Source organism: Megascapheus bottae, chromosome 5, assembly GCF_031878675.1.
Source record: "Megascapheus bottae isolate mThoBot1 chromosome 5, mThoBot2.hap1, whole genome shotgun sequence".
Taxonomy (NCBI): domain Eukaryota; kingdom Metazoa; phylum Chordata; class Mammalia; order Rodentia; family Geomyidae; genus Megascapheus; species Megascapheus bottae.
The window spans coordinates 7,520,598-7,540,284 of record NC_143513.1 but is presented as its reverse complement, the minus strand read 5'-3'; the positions used below and the strand labels follow the sequence as shown (position 1 = coordinate 7,540,284).

The following is a 19,687-nucleotide window of genomic DNA, read 5'->3' as shown; positions in this document are numbered from 1 at the left end:
AAGAACCTGAGGCCACCCTCTAACTCAGGAACATGCTGGAGGTCCTGCTGACCATGGCGCTGGTCCTGCACTCTATCCTGATGCTACAATGCCTGACTCCTCCTGTCTGTTCTGAGGAAGTGACAGCTATGTTAGGGCTACAAGTGGAATCTGGGTTTGTAAGAAATCACTTGATGCACCTTTTCTTAATATTTTATAACACTATTTTTTATTAAAATATTTATTAACATTGATTTTTACATCGTATTTCAAATGACATGTATAACACTATTTTTTTAATGTCTGAAAATCAACACAAATGACAACAGTCCACCTATCAGGGTGGTGGGGAAGAGAAAATGGAACAGTCAATTCAGCTCCACCACGGTCAATGCTTTTCTTGACGCACCCCCAGGACTCTTTCCCCACATGTCACTCCCACAGCCAGCAGGGGCACACACAGTGTCTTTCTCCAAAGGTTCCATGGTAAAGGGAAACTGATCTGAACACTGAACTGTGATGCGGCAGTGCAGGTGCCCACTGCTTCCTGTCCTACTTCTCAGGGTGGCAGCACATCCGGATGGCCTCTGCCAGAGCCAGGCAGTGCAGGATGCGCTTTCTTTCTGCACATAGCTCCTTCTCAGACACCTGGCCCAAGAGCTTCTGGACAAACAGAGTTTGATCTTTGAGGAAAATTTTCTTGTCCATTCCTACAGTTGGCACATTTTCCAGAGACCCAGATTTGAACTGGAAGTTTAAATATCTCTTTCGCTTTAAGCCAGGCCCTTTTTCCTCAATCCAGTTAGTGGACTGCAAAAAGACAAGAGAAATGTCATGTTAGATAGCCCATGGTGGGGAGCAGGTGGGGAGGCTTGCCGACCTTCTGGAGACAGGGCCTCCCTGGGCTCCCAGCTTCCTTGCATATGAGGTGTCTCCATGACATTTAGACTTCCACCCCTCCATAAGTGATGAGGACTGTGTTTCCAACTCTGCTACTGCTGATTGCTCCTGACTTATTTGGCCACAGCATAGCAGAATCTACTTAGTAATTCTGTAGACACAGGTTTGTCATTCAGGCCTTTTCTGATAGTCCTGGGCCTTGAACTCAGAGCCTGGTCACTGTCCCTGAGCTTATGTGCTGAAGGCTGGGCTATTGAGTGCTCTACCGCTTCAGTTACAGCTCCACCTATGGCTCTTTAGGTGTTTATTTGGAGATCAGAGTCCCATGAGCAATTTTCTATCAAGTCCTGAGGAACCAGGCAGGGCACAGGCCTGCCATCCATGTCTGTGGCATCCTCATGACTGTGATGCAGGTGAGCTTGTCATTACTCATATACTGGCTATCCATATAAGTTTTGCTTGAAAAAAAAAACCCCTAAATGTATTATTTTTTTCTTTGCCAGTCATGGGGACTGAACTCAGAACCTGAGCGCTGTCCTTGGGCTTTCTCAATACTAGAGCTCTACCACATGAGCCACAGCACCACTTCTGGCTTTTTTTCTATGTATATGGTACTGAGGAATCGAACTCAGGTCTTAGTGCATGCTAGGCAAGTACTCTACCAGTAGGGAATACAAAGAGCCTGATTTATCTAAGACAATTCCTCATGTCCTTTAGATGTGGGGTAGTGTAAAATGCCAAGATATTTCGTACACCTCCATTTCCTCATCAGTAAAGCTATCTGAAAGTAGCTGAGGATAGGGGTGCAGGTCTAGTGTCTCAGCTACTGGGAGGCTGAGGCAGAGGATCATTTGAGCCAAATAGCTCAGGACCCTCCTGGGAACAGTGAGGCCCTATCTCTAATATAAGTGCACTAAGAAATACACAGTAAAGCTTCTATTGACCACTCATATCACTTGGGCAGCATGCTTCAATCCTGTAAGCCACTATTCACTTACTGGCAAATGGAGGTAGCACTGGTGAGGCTAGTTTCTAATCTTTGGAAGCTGACAGCTCTTCTGCAGTGGGGCACTTGGCTAGGCCCCTTGGGGTTTTCTCTGTTGTCATCCTTGTGAACAATGGACACATCCCAGTCTTCTCCTCATCACTGTTTCTCCTGACTTACCATTTGTCCTTGGTCTCCAGATGCACAGTCATTTTCATATACTGCTCTTCTTTGTGCTCTTCCAAAGTGGCAGATACCAGAGAAAGCTCACCAAAGAGAGATACCAGCCATGTCAGACGAGAGATGCCACTAAATGCAGGAAAGCCAAACTGCTCTTCTTCCAATGGGCCAGCTGTGGGGAATCATAAATGCTGTGAGGACTGGCAAGAAGGGAATGCCTGACAAAGGGCAGGGCTCAGAGGCCATGGGAGAGCAGATAGAGAGTGGGACCTTGCCTTACCAGGTGGGTAAATATAGACTCACAAAAGCATCTCCCTTTTAGTTTTGATATTTGGTTTACTATTAAAATGTGATATGTTACTGGCAATATCACTCAGTTCAGCTTAACAGAATAATAAAGTAAAAAAGTTCTAGATTTCAAATACAGTGAGCATATTTACATTTACCTATATAGCTCCCCTACCCCCCACTTACACATATGCCTTCTCTTCAATAAATGATTTAGTCACCCAGCAGTATCCAGCATGGTGGAGCAAACCTGTAATATCAGCTACTTGGGATTGTGGTTCAAGGCAAGCCTAGGAAAATGTTAGTGAGATTGTGTTTCCTGAGGTCTTCATAAAAGTACAGAGAAGAGTGTTCACATTAGTTTCTGCTTGATCATGACACTGACTGCCCACTTCTATCCTTAATCCAAATCTTAAACAGAACCTCAACTTAAGACTTCATAGCGGTTGTGTTATGTTTACCAAACATTTCCTATAACTGTGACATTAACACTTAAAACAACGAGCATGTTCTCTAAAAAGACCCAAAGAAGTTGTAGCTGGGTACAGGCAGTGTCTATACTCATATGGAGTTAGGAGACTGAGATCTGAGAATCATGATTTGAAGCCAGCTGGGTCAGGAAAGTTTTATCTCCAGTTAACCGCCATAAAGCCAGAAGTGGAGCTGTGGCTCAAGCGGTCTTGGGGGAAGAAGCTAAGGGAAAGCACCCAGACCCCGAGTCTGAGCCCCAATATTGAGATACAGAAAAGAAAAGCACACAAAATTTAGTGAAAGCACTATGACCAAAATGAAGCAGTCACATGACTGGTTTGGGAGCTCAGTGCCTGTTAGCTTCTGTTTAGTTTCCTGTGCCCAAGGGTAACGATTACACATATGAGGATCTATCTAACCAAGAGAGCAGGAAGTGCTAACAGAATCCTTTCCTAGTGTTTATGCCTCAAAGAATGACTATCACACAGTAACCAGTCCAATGGAAAGCACATGAAATGCTGTGCACCCAGCCAAGGTTCCTGTAACTTTGTGAGAAGGAAAGGTGGATGGGTGTTCATGCATCTGCAGACTAAACTGACCTGTGAAGAGAAGAGACCCTTTCAGCAGTTCTTTCCCCGTGACTTCTTTCTTCAGAAATGCGAATTCCTCCATCAAGAGTTCTATGTGCTCTTCATGTAAGACTTTTCCTGTCATGAAAAAACAGAATACACAAGCCAGTTAGGACCACTGTGTACTGTTGCACATCTTGAGAGGCTGTGTCAGCTCAAGACAGGAGACAGGCCCCTTATGAATATTGTCTTTTGCCAGGTGCAGTGGCTTACATCTGTAATTCTTGCTACTCAGATGGCTGAGATCTGAGGTTCAACTGAGGATCAAAGCCAGCACAGGCAGGAAAGTCTGTGGGACTCTCATCTTCCTTTAATCAAAAACCAAGTGCAAAATGGAGCTGTAGCCCAAATGGTGGAACAGTATCCTTGAACACAAAAGCTCAGGGAACGCACTCAGGCACTGAGTTCAAGTGTCAGAACCAGCACATAAACAAATTCTGCCCTTGGCAGGTGTCTGGATTGTCTCCATCACTCCCTCCCATGGGCCAGATGCCTAATACAGCAAAGATATCCATACTAATAAAGAGCAGAGTCAGACTGGTTTGACATTGCTGCCTATAGGGAAAGAGAGCATAAGCATTTGAGCCTATTTTCTAGCGGCATCTTGTGCCTTCTGCACAGACATCACCGCCGGGGCAAACAACTTGCAAGGTGACAGCAACAAAAACTCCATCGCTTCTTCCACTTCTGTGTTCACCCAGTCATGTGTTTCTTCCACAAACAACTCCTGAAGGCTACTCTGTTGTACACAGGGTACAGCTCTGAGAATGCAGAGGTAGAGGAAGAACTCCAGGAGAGAGTTCATTACTTGAGAAACACAAGCAAGAACTTCGACACAGCACTCTCAGTGGTAACTGCAAGGTGCTTTCTTTGTGATTTTTGATATAATTCTGGACATACTCTAGTAAAATAGTAAAGAAAAATGTTGGTTTAAACATGAGTTAACTCATCAATCGCAAGACATTCTTCTGCTCAGTTCTAGTTGGCTGAATAGAGAGGTTCACCAGTATAAAATAAACATAAAACCCCTGGAGGGCAGCAGGATTAGAGGAGCAAATATGGATGGTAAGGTCTGTTAACCCTTAATGGTTGTGATGGTTGGTGTGTCGTGTGAACTGCCACAAATACGTGGCTTTGTCCACATAAGCTAGAGAAATTGGTACTGCTGTGACAATTTTAGTTTTTATTTATTCTCTCCAAAGCTCACCTTTCTACTTGGTTTCAAACATGGTTGGAGGGGTCTGGTGGGAGAAATCTGGGCCCTTCCTCCCCAAAATTGATTTTTATGCTTTTGTTTTTCCCTCACAGGACTGGGGTGGCACCTAAGCTCTTTTCTTTGTGAATGTGCCAGCCTGCCTTTCCACATTCCCAGCATACATGGGAGAGAAGGAGGCCCTCTCCACATGGTAAATGGACACAGCTGGTAAATTCTGGAATGACAGCCTTCAGTACTGAGCACTATGTAGTTACCCAGACTCAAGGGTTCTATTACAGTAGCAGCAAGGGAAACCCCTACTGCAAGATTTGATTGGAGCATTAGGCACAGTAAGCGCATCGAAGAGTTTTCATATTCTTGACATACACTGAACATTTCTAAATAGTAGTTACTTTGGTGTAACAGTAGAAGCCACTCAAAATGCACACAGGACAATCAAGTAGTCTGATTGGAGCACTTTTCTATTGGCAATATAACCAGGAAAAAAAATCCCAAAAGTAGCACAGGTGGAAATTAATTCCATTTTTTTCAATGGAGAACAAGAATCATTAGGCCTCCATCAGAAGTTTACACATTTACTGAAAACAAAAGCAACCCTGAGATACCATATTTCCCAGTTAGACTGGCCAATGCTTTGAATTCTAACCAAACAAATGCTGTGGGAATGTAGGGAAAAAGGAACCCTATTGCACATGTAACCTAGGACAATCATTATGGAAAGAAGTCTAGAGGTTCCTCAAAAAACTAAACATAGGGGCTGGAGTTTGGCCTAGTGGTAGAGTGCTTGCCTAGCATGCATGATGACCAGGGTTTGATTCCTCAGTACCACATACATAGAAAAAGCCAGAACTGGTGCTGAGGCTCAAGTGGTAGAGCTCTGAGCCTTGAGAAAGCCCAAGGACAGTGTTCAGGCCCTGAGCTCAGCCCAGGACTGGCAAAAAAAACAAACAAACAAAAAAAAAACTAAGACCTTTCTTACCCACCCAGCCATACCACTCCTGAACATCATAACTCAGGATATGATAAGGATACCTGCACAGCCATGTTCAATGCCGCAACAGTCACAAAAGCCAAGATATGGAAACAACCCAGATGCCCCTAATAGATGAGTGGATCCATTAAATGTGGTACCTATACACAGTGGGATTTTACACCTCAGAAAGAATAAAATAATATCGTTTGGGAGGAAAAAGATAGAACTAGGAAAATCAGGTTTAGTGAGATAAGCCAAGATCAGATAGTCAAACAACCTCATATTCCACATGATAAGTGGAAATTAGATCTAAAAGGCACAGGCACATGACAAAATACACAGAATTTTAGATACTGTACATACAGTGGGAGCAACAGAGGCTAGCCTTAAGAGAAAATCACAAAGGTGCAATACCCAAGTGCCTCCTCATATGTATATAAAATAATATACATACTGAAACAAAATCCAAATACATATAAACAAGGACTTTTTACTTAATTTGTTATTTTTTCTTTTTTGTTGACTCGTATCCTTTACTATATATACAGTATATTCACATTCACATCTGTAGGAAGGAGAAAGGAGGGTACAGAATCAGAAGAAAAGGGTGAAAAAGTGAAGCCATGAAGTGCGCTGGCTGCACGCAACATTAATGAAAGTGAACTATGCAATTCGTGGGTGGAGATGGGAGAATAAGAATGGGAGAGAATGAGGGAAAAGATGACATTATGTGAAAAGAAATGTAGTTATTTTTAAATGAGTGTAAAGGTAATCCCAGTGTATATCACCTCTAAAACAATAATAAATTGGAAAAAAAAGTTTAAACATTTCCACCCATCCCTGCAGCCTTCATATCCCTGTGAATAATTTTCTTTTCGGCACTGGGGTTTGAACTCAGGGCCTTGTAGGTGCTTTACCATTTGAGCCACACTCTCAATCCTCGCCATGTCCCATTGACATGTGTCCATAGTATAGATAGAGCAAAGCTTGAAAGGCACAAAAATGGAGTCACAGAACTCCAGGAGGCAGAAAGCCTTAGCAGGGGGGTCTGTGTGTGGACAGAGAGCATACATCACCTTTCTTCTCAGCCAGGTCCCACAATTCCTGAGCAGCTGCCAAGGACAATGTCATGGGGTATTCCACAAGGACATGCTTGCCAGCACTTAGAAACTGCCTTGGAAAAACAAGAAACACAGCAAGAGAATCAGTCCTTCCAATGAGCATCACTCACGGGCTCCTCAAGGTGGAACACAGGATGCTGTGAACACAGGAGTCTATGTGTGAAAGCACCACCAAAGGGGTGGTAGAGAGTACTGGGAGAACTAGTGGAAGACTCAGCTCATATAGTTTCTGACCACTCTTTGAGAGAATGCATCTCCAGTTCTAATGCAGAGGTTCAATCAGTGTCTTTCAATTCAATTATTTTCCAGTTACTCTGGAAAAAAACATATATTCTCAGATAAGCCACTTCTTCCACAGTATGAGAAAGACAACAGATCCCCTGGCAGTGATCTCTTTTTGAAGGAGTCTGACCAATGTCACCCAGGACATCTGAATTCTGTCCTGAAGTAGAAGGCATTTCGCAAGTTCACTTTTGCCTAACATGCTCTTTGGCATTCTGTGAGCTATTCCCATTTGCAATCTTTGGTGTGCCCAAGGCTGGCTAGGGAGATCAGGATGGGGGGTGCTGGTAAAGCTTCTGGGGACCATACTTTGAAAGACTTCAAATCCTGTCCTCAAGGGTGTGAATATGATTATCATGACAGCAGGCAGCAGGCATTTATAAATCGTAGAAAAACCAAGAAGTTGAAGGGGCCACAGAGAAAAGTTTTTGTCCCATTCGATCACCACTGAGTGGCCTCTGGATTTCTTGTGAGAGCCCAGAATGGAAGCTGAACCTCAGAGGCAGTGGCATGTCCTGTCACCTAGGCCTAGGTCCTCCCTGGACTCCTCCCTCTGTTCCAGGCCCCACCCAATGCTTGCAAAGCTTAAGGTTGTGCATTTCCCAGTGGAGATGCACCACTGTGCTTTCTCTGCTCTGCATTAAGACTGTCTCCTCTCCTCAACCACACCCCTGGTCTCTTTATCCATATGACAAAATTGTTTCAGTGTAGAGGAACAATGAAAGAGCCAAAGGAGTTTTTGCACATGTATAAAATTTCCTATCCACCCAGGGCAAGAAAGTGGTTTTAGGGGATCAAACAGACTTCCTAGATAAAATGCAAGAAAACCTCTGTCAGGCTTCTCCCCACAGGCTGTAGACCCTTCCTCCAATCTCCAACAGGCCACAGGAGCTTCTCAAAAAGAAGGTTACTTGTGGTCTCCCTTGAGCAGATTCTGAGTGCCAACCAGACAAGGATAGTGGTTGTGCATTCCAGACTCAGCATGCTGGCCCAGGGACAAGGAGGAAGTCACCACAATAGCACACACCATCTCAATGTGCATCGATCCCACACAAGTATGCTACCAGTTTTTTTTGTTGTTGCTGTTTTTGGGGTTTTTTTTGGCCAGTCCTGGGCTTAAGTTCAGGGCCTGAGCACTGTCCTTGGACTTTCTTAAGGCTAGAGCTCTACAAATTGAGCCTCAGCATCACTTCTGGCTTTTTTCTATGTATGTGGTACCGAGGACTCGAACTCTGGTCTTATCCATGCTAGGCAAGCACTCTACCACTAGGCCAAACTCCTGGCCTATGCTACCAGTTTTTAAAGACTCCAAAACAACCATAAACCTTCCCTTGACCTTAAACACTCACTTACAGGGTTTTAACTTGCTCAGTGCTTGTTCCATACACAAGTCAAAGACTGCCTACAACAAAGAACCCACCTGATGTAGTGCTCATGGCTGGAGCTCTCACTGCAGATGAAGGCCACGTCAACCTCTTGGCTGGAAAGAGCATCTTCCAAAGAAATCTGCTGCACTTCTCCAATGCTTCCAAGCTCCCGTCTATTTCAGAAGAGTACAGAAATGGCACTCAAAAGTAACCACCAATAAATGAGTTCTATGCTTCTCCCTTCTTCCTAAAAACACCGAGACACCAGCTTTTGCAAAGGAAGGAAATAATGTCCCTCCCATATCCAGGGAATTTCCATTGTGATTTCGGGTAAAGTCAGGGGATATGGACTCAGGAGCCAATACTACCTGTGCTGGTAAGAAGCTAAGAGAAGTCTCCGAGTTCCTATTTCTCTAAAATAAAAATATTTTGTAATATCACAATAAGGGATCTTTGTGGTCATTTCCAGTTTCAGGCATTTAGCCAAACAAGACTATAAAACATAACCTAGATTCAACCTAGGAACACTCCTGGGGGGTCAGTGCTGAGTGAGTTCAAGCTCCTTTGCTATGATGCCTGTCAAGCAGAGGCCAAGGGTCTCTGCCTCCTTTGCCATAGAGACTGAGCAACACAGCTGAGTGAGAGCAGGACCAGGGCAGGTACTCAGGGCCTCTGACTCACACAGGACGTGAAAGGGCTTCAGTGATAGAAGAACGGAGTCTTTGCCATGCCCCAGTGCTGAGGCTGAAGAAGAGAGGACCTCAAGAGACATAGAAGGGTCGTGGCAAGCCAGCAGAGGCTCCAGCCAATCACGGCCAAAGCAGGAGGAGGGAATTTGGGGAAGTTGGCTCCCCAAGGGGTAATATGCTACATTTCTTGCCATGGGCCATCTGAGCATGATGTGGCCAGAATTAGTGTGTGCCCACTGTATGCTAGGCCCTATAAAATCAAGAAAATCAAGTAAAATCCTCACTTTCCAGTAACACACAGGGCAGAAGGTGCACATATCCTAACAATGGAAAGCTGAGGATGGTGCTGAGAAACAGAGGTTCAAGGCTCAGTGAAGGCAAAGAAGAATGCTAGCCTAGGGTTTCAAACAGGATTCCTAGAGGGACAGCAGAAACAAAGCCAGCAAGTTGAGGAACCCTGTGGTTAGGGCAGGGTGGAAGCTGTGTGGGTATTGGTGTAAGGTATTGGTGTAAGTTGCCCCACCCCAGTGTGTCTGGGGAAGATAAATTTCACTTTACCCTTAAGCTCAAGAAGTAAGTTCCATCCTAGCTAGCTTCAGAAAGGCATACACAGGGCATTCCTCTGTGTGAAAGTCTAAAAATTGTGAAGAAGCTTGGCTAAAAGCAATTCTAGAACTAGCAGTTCCCAGGGGTCTTACATAGGGGACCTGAAAAATTACAATATGAAGCATCTTCAGTATGAACAATTTCAATAGTCTCCATATATAGCTTAGTGTCTTCATCTAGCTGACAATTAGTGCTGATAAATGATATTGCACAGAATCAGCTCAGCGTGCTGTATGGTGAGTCATGTGTTTGTGTGTGTGCGAGCAGAGCTGAGGAAAGGAAGAAAGAGTGATAGCTTAGTTTAATATGAGTTTTATCTTTAAAGAAAAGTGGGTTTAAAAGTATCAGGGAAAGTGTCAAGTATCAAGAGTACAAAGTATCAAGAGAACACAGTGTTTAGAAGACTAACTTTGGAATCAGTCTTATAAACTTAGGTTTTACAGTTTTGTAATCTCTAGAAAACGACTTAAACTCCCCATAGCTCGGCATCCTTCTCTTTGAACTAATAGAGGTGACTATGGAACTCATAGTGGCATGTGAATTCTTGGGCCACTATAAGGATGCCTTCTCTGATAACAGATGCAACAATGAACCCCCACACTTTCAAGCATTTTCCAGGCCAAACTCAACCTTGTTTTTGCTGTGTCCCATCTGCAGCTGACACACTTGGTGCTGTTCCTCCCCGTTCTGCTTTCTGGTCCCCATTTGTTGTACACCCCTGCTCAAGGAGCCCTCCATTCCAGTTTCAAGACCTGCCCAAATGTGAAGACTGTGTATGGTTTTCTCCCTGGGCCTAGAAGATGTCAATGTGTTGTTGCCTTATCTTACACCATGCGTTCTGCAAATTATGGGGCATCAAGGTAATCCAAGCCACCTGGACACGAAGCCAATCAAGTTCAGGTACGCTGAGGAACCTTCTGGATTCTGCAGGTCCCTTATCCTCACAGAGCCGGCTCTGCCAACACCAACCACCACCACGCCGAACTTCCTCATAGGCTGAAATGCAATGGACCAGTTTAGGTTTGTGACTAGTTATTTAGCGGGGGATAGCAAGGATCAAAGGACGGTCAAGGGTTCTGATAAGCAGGAAGAAGTGCAATCCGACAACAGAGGAGGCTGCCGTATCATGACTGGACTAAGACTCTCCTGGGCTCACAAGAAAATCAGCTCTGTCCAACACATTCTCAAGAGGCTTTTCCAATGTCTTTGTGTACTGGCAAGTCACCCACCTCCAGTTGGCTTTCCCTGCCTACTGTCACCTTGCCAATGACGAAGGTGTCCTCTGCTGTAAGTTCCAATGACCAGCTTGGGCTGCAGCCACAGTCTGCTGGCTTCCGAGGACACGAGGCAATGATTCGGCCATCACAGTGTAGGATGCTGCCAGACAATGGCATGTGGAAAGCAGGACCCAAGCGGTGCAGGTCATTACCACAGCTTTCCACATGTTAGCCACCACTATGGCCACTCTACTATGACAGCTTAAATACCCCATAAGTGCCCTGCTGGAGGCTGAATGGAAAGACATATCAAGTCCATATTTCAACTTAAGAAATCACTCCATGGAGCCCATATTGCTAAGAATTACTTCCAGGTACTAGTTAATCCCAGGGCTTCTTTAGGAATGTCACCTCAGACTTGTACCTTCCCTTCAGCTCTGTGATATTACCATCCATGACCCCCGATTCTGGCCATCTTCCTTTGCCCACTGCTCTAGCCTTAGCTCGGATTTCTTCCAGGTCTTCAGGAATATTCTGGGCATTTTCCTCTGCCTGTCTTATATTCTTTCAATGATATACATCTTTTTCAAAGTGCTGAGACTTTTTTTCTACGTGTGCCAGTACTGGGGCCTGCTGCAGCTAGGTCTTTATGCTCTCCCTCCCTTAGCTTTATCACTTAAGGCTGGTACTCTACTATTTGAGCCAAATCTCTTATGCCTAGCTTTTTGCTGCTAAACTGAAGCATCTCTCAGCTTTCTCTGTCCAGGTAAGCTTAAAACCAGGATCCTCGGTTCTCAGCCTCCTGAGGAGGTGGTGTAAGCCATGAGTACCCATCTCTGAGACAAGTTTTGTGATCTAGAATAAGGTTTGTTCTGGTGCTATAACCTGGATCTGAAATCTCTCCCTACAGCCCAGGTGTTCTGCAACAACAGCTCAGCAATCCTAGAAGGTGGGGGAACTTGATGAGCAGGCCCTAGTGGGAGGTCACCTGGACCTGCCTTCAGAACTATAGGACCCTGGCCTCTCCCCTCTGCCCAGGAGTAAAGCTTTCTTCTGAGACAGGTGTGCTATAATGCTGCGTCACCTTGCTACAGGCCCAAAGGCAATCAGGCCAAATGATCATTGACTGGATCCTTCCATTTCTGAGGCAAAACAGCTCTTTTTTTGGTATGAACTGATTATCTCAGGCATTTGTTTCAGTAATCCAATGTGAATAACCTATTTGGAATGTTTGGAGCATATTGGAGAAATTGCTTTGAAAAGAAATAAATAGGTGTGATTTTGAGACAAGCAGAAAAGGAATATATCTAATGGGTTACAACACAATTCAAGAGCATATGTTCCACCAACTTGGAGAAAGGGATCTTTAGGAGATGAAAGGTGGGGGGGTGGAGGGGGTTAGACCTGTCACTGTAGAAGAACTTTAAACTGGCACAATGAAGTGAAGTGAGGGCACCAGAGGTGGCCATGGAAGAGATATTAGAGCCACAGCCCCTTGCTCTCTTTGCTTCCTGGCTGCCATGAGATAGAGATCTTTTACTCCACGGGCCGCTGCCGTGATATACTAGGATACTACAAACCCGAAACAAGAAGGACCAGTGACCTCTGAAACAATGAGCCAAATTAAACCTTTTCCTTTGTAAACGTGAGAACCTCAGATATTTTATCACAGTAACAGAAATCTGGTGAACGTAGAAAAAAGGCAACAGGAGAGCAAGTTAGAAATAACCATCACAATATAAATCACAACTACCTGTTGGCTCCAGCAAATCATACACTGAGAATGAATCCTACAGAGCTAACTGGTGAAATGAATTTGGCTTACATCACCCTTGTTTATAAGAAGCCAAGGATAAAAATAACCTGCTAATAGCAAAGTGGTTCTGTAAGTAATAGTTGTGTTTATAAAATTGAATATGATACAACTACACAAAAAAAGAATACCATGGTTATACATTGGAGGTAAATGCTCTCCAAGATATATATTAGAAACACAAAGATATAGAACAGTGTAATTTCTGTGCTACTTTATATATAGCTAGGCAGCTGGTAGCTCACAACTGTAAACTTCGGTGCTCAAGAGGCTGAGATCTGAGGATCAATGTTCAAAGCCAGCCTGGGCAGGAAAATCTGTGAAACTCTCTCCTTCAATTAATGCCAATCCCCAAAACAACAACAACAACAACAACAAACCAGTGGATACAGAACTGTGGCTCAAGCTATAGAGTGCTAGCTTGTGCCCAAAAGTTCACGGATACTGATAAGGCCATGAGTTCAAGCCCCAACACTGGGACAGACAGACAGACAGACAGATACACACACACACACACACACACACACACACACACACACACACACACACGCACACATAGACAGATGAAGGAAGGAGTACTTGTATACAATTATAGACTTTTTGAAAGGATGGCCAAAAAGAAACTAGTACCACTGGTACAACATGCATTGAGATCATGAGATATTGGGTAACTGAAAACGAGGTAGGAGAAAGAAGCAGGCTCATCCCCTAGTCTTTCCATGCCTTTTATCTTTGAAAAATGTATGAAAGTCATTTCCTTCTGCCACATCCAATTCCAAGAGATATTGCAAACGTGGAACACCTTCATGCTGTCTCACCTCCACTGAATCTTCATGCCCCGCTGAATTCCAGGCCTTCCCCTACCTAAACGACAGTCTTCTCAACTTCTGGGCAAAGGTTCATGGCCACAGGAGTTCTACTAGCCTGACATGCTTGTCATCCAGTCATTCCTTAGGCAATCATTCTCTAAGAGCAAAAGGCTGAGTGTGTTTGAGGATCCTCTGCCCTTTCCCCTCCACCCAGCATCTGAATCTTCACAATTTCTGCCATGTGATTTCCTTCCTCTAAAGTTTAACTGAACATGCCAGTCCTGGACTGGATTAGTGCGTTGTTGAACAATCTGGGAGTTACTCTGCCCTTTAGTCAACCAACATTGAGGGCCAAGTGTCTATGAGGCATCAAGTTAGAAGCCATGAGAACACATGGAAGAAAAGCATGTAGGCAGATCAGTTTTAAGTGAGAGGAGAGAAGTTGAGGAGAGGTTTTAAAAAAAACAACAACAGAACAACGATGGAAGAGACTAGAGGGGTGCTGTCCCCTCCAGATAGAGGGCCCTGAGCAAACCCTTCACCTAGCAGAAATGGAAGAACTGGGTGAACAGGATTAGCTGGATCTGGACATAAACAAATACATTCATCCCTGCCTGCATCTTAGCACGCCAGTCCTTAAAGCAATTTGTGTAACAATCACTTTCTTCATCCACAAAACACAGGTGACAACAGCATCTTGTGAATAGGAGGAAATTCAAGCACAACCTGGTGGGCTGAATAGTACTTAACTGTGTGTTACACTTAGAACTAGAGCACCGAATGGGAAAATGGGAAGGAAAATGACATAGAAATGTTAAGAAAACTGAATAATATCAATTAAGGGCACACGGCACAGTGGATGCCAATTGTAAGGAGCAGGGAGAAACTGTGACTACAATCTGGTGATGTGGTGATATTACAGGATTACATCCATGGGTTGTACCCACAGAAGAAACTAGTTTTATTTTATGTCACATTAAAAGTTATTGGCAAAAAAATACACATTTTAGAAAAAATACCATAATACAAGGGAAAATATTTAAGACATGAGAACAATTGTTTATCAAGGTGAGAACAGGATGGAGAAAAAGAAGAACAAAAATAAACACAAATGAGAGACTTTCCATGCACAACAGGGACAATGTGGGATACAGGTAGAAGGAGGGCACCTCTGTGCTGGGAGGAGAAGGCAGAGGAGGGAGAGATTGGTACAGGAGATTAAGTAAGGAATGAGGTGACAAAGTGAGGAGGAGGTAGAATTAAACATCAGAAGTAAACAAGACTTGAGATGTAACTATGACTGCAATTACCAGCAGTGTTCCAAGAACAAAAGTGCTATATCTGTAATGGTTTTTACAACAAAGATAAAAGCCTAGAGACACAGTGTGGAGGGACACAAACTTTCATTAGTGGTAAACTCAGGGAAACAGTAGGAATTTCAGTAAGCCTCTGATGTAGTGAGGTCCCTGAGAAGCCCACTTGGGACTGGTGACACAGTGAGACCAGGTTATGGTGTCATGAGATCAGGGACCCTATGGAAATATTGGGTGTGGATAAGCAACCAGCTGCTGACTCTTGGTGTAAAGATCTGCTCCAACAGAATCCCTTAGCACTTCTTTAAACAGAATGAAAACTGTAGAATAGATGAGTGCACAGGTCATGGGTAGGACAAGAAGTTCTTGGGGAAATAGAGACTTAAGTAAAGGGAGCCCAAAAAAGAGCTAAAGTAAAAGGAATGTAAGAGAGAGCTAAAGGAAGGGAGCAGGACACAGACCTAGCCCTGATGCACAAAGTGTCAGTAGTTCTTCAAGCATGTGATGATAGTTGTTCAGTGACAGCATTCCATCAGTAAAATAAATAGCTGAGAAAGCCAAGGCAAAAAGAAGGAAGGCTCACAACAGTGGAGGTTCCACTCTATGGCTGGTTGCTCCTTGTTACCTGAGCCACCCTTAGCTCCTGAGTGTTTTTTTAGGATTAGCTGTCATAGAAAAGGTGGCTAACTCCACCTTAAGCTGAATGAACACAGATAAGAACCCAGAGGGGCCTCACTCTTCTTCTACCCTTCTGTATGTACCAGAAGATGACAAGACAGATGTTTTCATAGAAAGCTCTGCAGGAGAGAAGAATTAAGAGGCGCTGAGAACACAGCATGCATACTATGGTAGTGGTAAAGGGCTCACCTGGACATCCATCTTGATCTCTTCCTTCAGGGCCTGGGAAGACAAAAGCAGTCATTCAGGCCCTGCTGACATTGCTCCAAACCCCATAATAAGTTTCTCCTAATAGTTTCTACTTTCTCCTCCAATACTTTCTCTCCTGTTCAGTCCCATCTTCTTTAAATGTCTTTACCACCTCAGCCCCTCCAGCCTGGTGCCAGGGTGGCATCTTCTACTCTGAGGCTGATGGCAGTCAACTACTCTGGGACATCACATCAGCTACATCTCCTCCAAAGAAAGATTCTCAAATCCTGAGGTCCATCTTTCTCTAGGATGGCAGCTAAAAAAACGAAGCCTCCATGCAAATGAAATGTTCTCACAGTTGATGCTTAAAGATGTCAGAGTCTCACCTTATTTCCCTGGAGACAAGGCAACAAGAAACAGTCATCTTGTTTTCCTTTGCCTCGCTGAGTATAACATGTTAAAAGAACAATGCCGGATTACTGCGGACCCTTCACATGAAGGAGGAAGGAGCAAACAAATAAGTGAGCAGAGGTCAGAGAAATCCATAGACAAAAGGGGAGAGAAGACACAGAAGACAGAAGGAACAGAAGTAAATAGCCCATAATGGCACAGTAGTAGTACCAAACTTTAGTGCACTTGTGGGCCAGCTGAATTAAAATGTAGTCCCTAGTTCAGAAGGCCTTGAGTAGAGTTGAAGCTAATAATTTCCATGTTCTCAGTCATTCAAATGGTCATTACACAGGTCAGAAGTCCTCCTTGGGGAAACACCACAATTGTGGAAAAATTAGTTTTATATTCATTGTTCAGGGCTGCTATGCCAAAAGAGGATAAGAAGGAAGGGAAGAGGCCTCTGGCCTCTGAAAAGAGAAGAGAAAAGCAGCCCCAACGTGCATTCCAACTGTGATTCCTTTTAGTTATATAGCAAGGATGCTAATCATGAACAGCAGTGAAATATTTAACCCCATTTAGTAACAAACCTTCACTCTGGGGAATGCTAGTGAGGTGCTGAGAAGACCCAGCCATCCCTTCCCTTTCCTTTGTTCCTTCTGCTTTCAGAGTGGGTCTCATGGGCAGGTGGGCACACCAGCTGTACAGACACCTTTCACTGCCTGGGACCTTTCCTCACTTATGGTAAATTATACTACGTGTTTTAATAGGTGCTAGAACTCCTAAGTCCTATTCCTACAACAAGACTATTTAGGTTGTTCTTTATGTTATGGACTTATTATTTAAGTGAGTAAACATGGAAACACTAAGTTGTCTTAAGAACTGAAACTTTTGGTGCACGTCTGAAGGACTTTCTTTCCTAGAGAATTTTCTGACTATAAGTCAATGTTAGGTTGCTTGTCTAACACTCATAAAGCTCTATGTTTGATCAAATTAATAAGCTGTGACTGTGAGTTTATTGAATTTATAAATTAAATGTGAGCAAATGAATAAGCCTTTCCATCTACAGAATGGAATTCCTGTCTAGGAGAAGGGATATGGAGAACTCTTGAATAGGTTCCTGAATTACTATAAGGTTAAAATGATAGCCAAGGTTGCAGTCATTCAGTAGAAATAGTAAGTGAAAGGTCTCCACATTTGCAAACAACAACCTGTTTCAAGAAGTGAAAGTAGGCTTCTCCTCCTTCTGTAACAACTGTATCAGCCTTGAAGTGTGAGTCTTTTATTTGCCCAGGGACTTTGTCAACCTATGACTACAGAGATAAAGTAGTTCCCCTAACTTAAAGACCAGAGATGAAGGCCTGGTTGAATACTCACTGGCTATGGGAACCAGGCTCAGGTATGTGGTCTTTGGGTATCTCACAAGGAGAACAAAACATATATGAGTTTCCATCACTCCTCTTACCTTACTTCCTGAACCTAGAAATAAGAGATTGGACACAAGTACATAGATAAGCTTCCACCATTCCTCAAGCTTTGTTCAGTGCTGATATCCCTACTCTCTTGTTCTCTTTTAGCTTAATTTTCTTGGGTGTTTTAGTGGCTTAGTCAGCTGAAAGTTCTTCTGTTTCAGTTACAGGGAGGGTTCAGGCAGACAAAGTAAACTAGGTTCAGTTATGAAATAGGAAGCTGAAGTCATCCAGGCCCCAGGCACAAAATTGAAAAATGGATGGAACCACTTCCTGGCTTTGCATTTTCCCTCCACCAAAAGCCACTCCTTCCTCAACTTCCTTTCTCAGCCCCTCCTACCTGCTCCACATCCTCAGTTTCCTCCTTAGCCTCACCACAAAAGTTTCTACCTTTTATTGAAAGGAATCTTGATGCAATAAAAAGGAAATAAGATAATTATTCTTATTAGGGAATTATTCTTACCAGGGAATACATTTCTAATATTTTTAAACTTGAAGCATCTGTCCATATTTGAGAAGAGCTGCTTATTAAGCAAAACTATTGGGGAAAAACAAAAAACCAGACAACTGAGGCCAGGACTTTGGACTAGTGGTAGAGTACTTGCCTAGCATGCACAAAGACCCAGGTTTGATTCCTTGGTACCACATACACAGAAAAAGCCAGAAATGGCACTAATAGAGTGCTAGCCTTGAGAAAGCCCAAGGACAGTGCTCAGGCTCTGAGTTCAGTCCCCAGGACTGAAAAACAAAACAACACGAAACAAAAAACCAGACAACTGGATTTCAAAACTGGGCTATTCCTAGGTGTGGACTACCCTCCTATTCCAGGTGACTGCTGTAACTCTAGCTCATCCCAGTCAGGGGCTACAGGCACTGCCAGACCACCAGTGGGGCCCAAAGGAATGCAAATAGTCTGCATAAGCCGGGGGCGCGTGGCTCCTACCTGCCGGCAAGCCTGGCTACTCAAGAGCTGAGAGCTGCAGATCACCTGGTGAAGCCAGCACGAGCAGTAAAAAGTCTGGGAGGCTGATCTCCAACTGGAGGGGGAGAGGCATAACCGGAGCTGTAACTCAAATGGTAGTTTGAGCAAAAACAACAACAACAACAAAAGCACAACTCAGAGCTCAAGCCAGACCACCTGCACAAATTGGAATTTTAAAAAGGCGGGGAGGCGGACAGATACTTGAGCGCTCCCCCCCTCCGATCCCCGTTTTGGGAAGTGGCCTGTGGCGGGACACGGGCGGCAAGGTCAAGGCTGGGCTAGTGGGAAGGCTGCCTGGGGACCGATCCCGGGGAGGATCGGGTCTGCACCCTCCCCCAGTGCCCCTCGGTGCAGGCACGCTCAGAGCCTGCCCAACCCCAGCGCGTGCGCCGGAACCCGCAGCAAGCGGGGCGCCCGACCCCCCTCCCGCCGGAGCCTGTGTGCTTCTCCTGAGGGTCAGGGATCCCCGCGAGCTTACCGCGCCCCCGCCCGCCTGCACAATCCCGGCCCGACCCGGCGCGCGTGCACGGTCTGCAGGGAGTCTGCTGGATGCCCAGCGCCCCCTCTCCCGAGGCCCCAGGCTTGGCCTCGTCGCCGCAACCGGGGTTCTGCGACGGGCGGTAGCTGAGCGCCTACTGGCTGCAGACTTTCATTGGGCGGAGACACCTAGGAAAGGGGAGGATTGTGTCTGGCTTTCTTTCCCTTCCCTTCCCTTTCTTTCTTCCCTTCCTTTCTTCCCTCTCTTCCTTCCTTCCTTCCTTCCTTCCTTCCTTCCTTCCTTCCTTCCTTCCTTCCTTCCTTCCTTCCTCCCTCCCTCCCTCCCTCCCTCCCTCTCCCTCCCTTTCTCTCTGTCTGTGTCTGTCTGTCTGTCTGTCTGTCTGTCTGTCTGTCTCTCTCTCTCTCTCTCTCTCTCTCTCTCTCTCTCTCTCTCTCTCTCTCTCTCTCTCTCTCTCTCTCTCTCTCTCTTTCTCTCTCTGTTGTTGTTGTCTTGGCTCCAAGAAGGATCTCTCTAGTGGCTCAAAGGGGTGGAGTGCTTGCTTGAAGGAAAAACTCAAGGACAATGCCGTAGGCCCTGAGTTCAAACCCCAGAACTGACCAAACATAAATAAATAGATAGATAGATAGATAGATAGGATCCCTACCT

The 19,687-nt window shown here is 44.7% G+C and overlaps 1 protein-coding gene across 1 annotated transcript; it reads right to left on the bottom strand.

Annotated features, from left to right (window-relative positions):
• Positions 1-207: 207 nt before the first annotated feature.
• Positions 208-19,280, bottom strand: Blvra (biliverdin reductase A). Its single transcript, XM_090332623.1, is given in 8 exon segments — positions 208-789; positions 2,041-2,216; positions 3,403-3,510; positions 6,698-6,795; positions 8,445-8,564; positions 10,561-10,682; positions 15,706-15,738; positions 19,022-19,280. Coding segments are annotated over 7 exon segments (894 nt in total). The 5' UTR covers positions 15,718-15,738; positions 19,022-19,280; the 3' UTR covers positions 208-531.
• Positions 19,281-19,687: the final 407 nt, after the last annotated feature.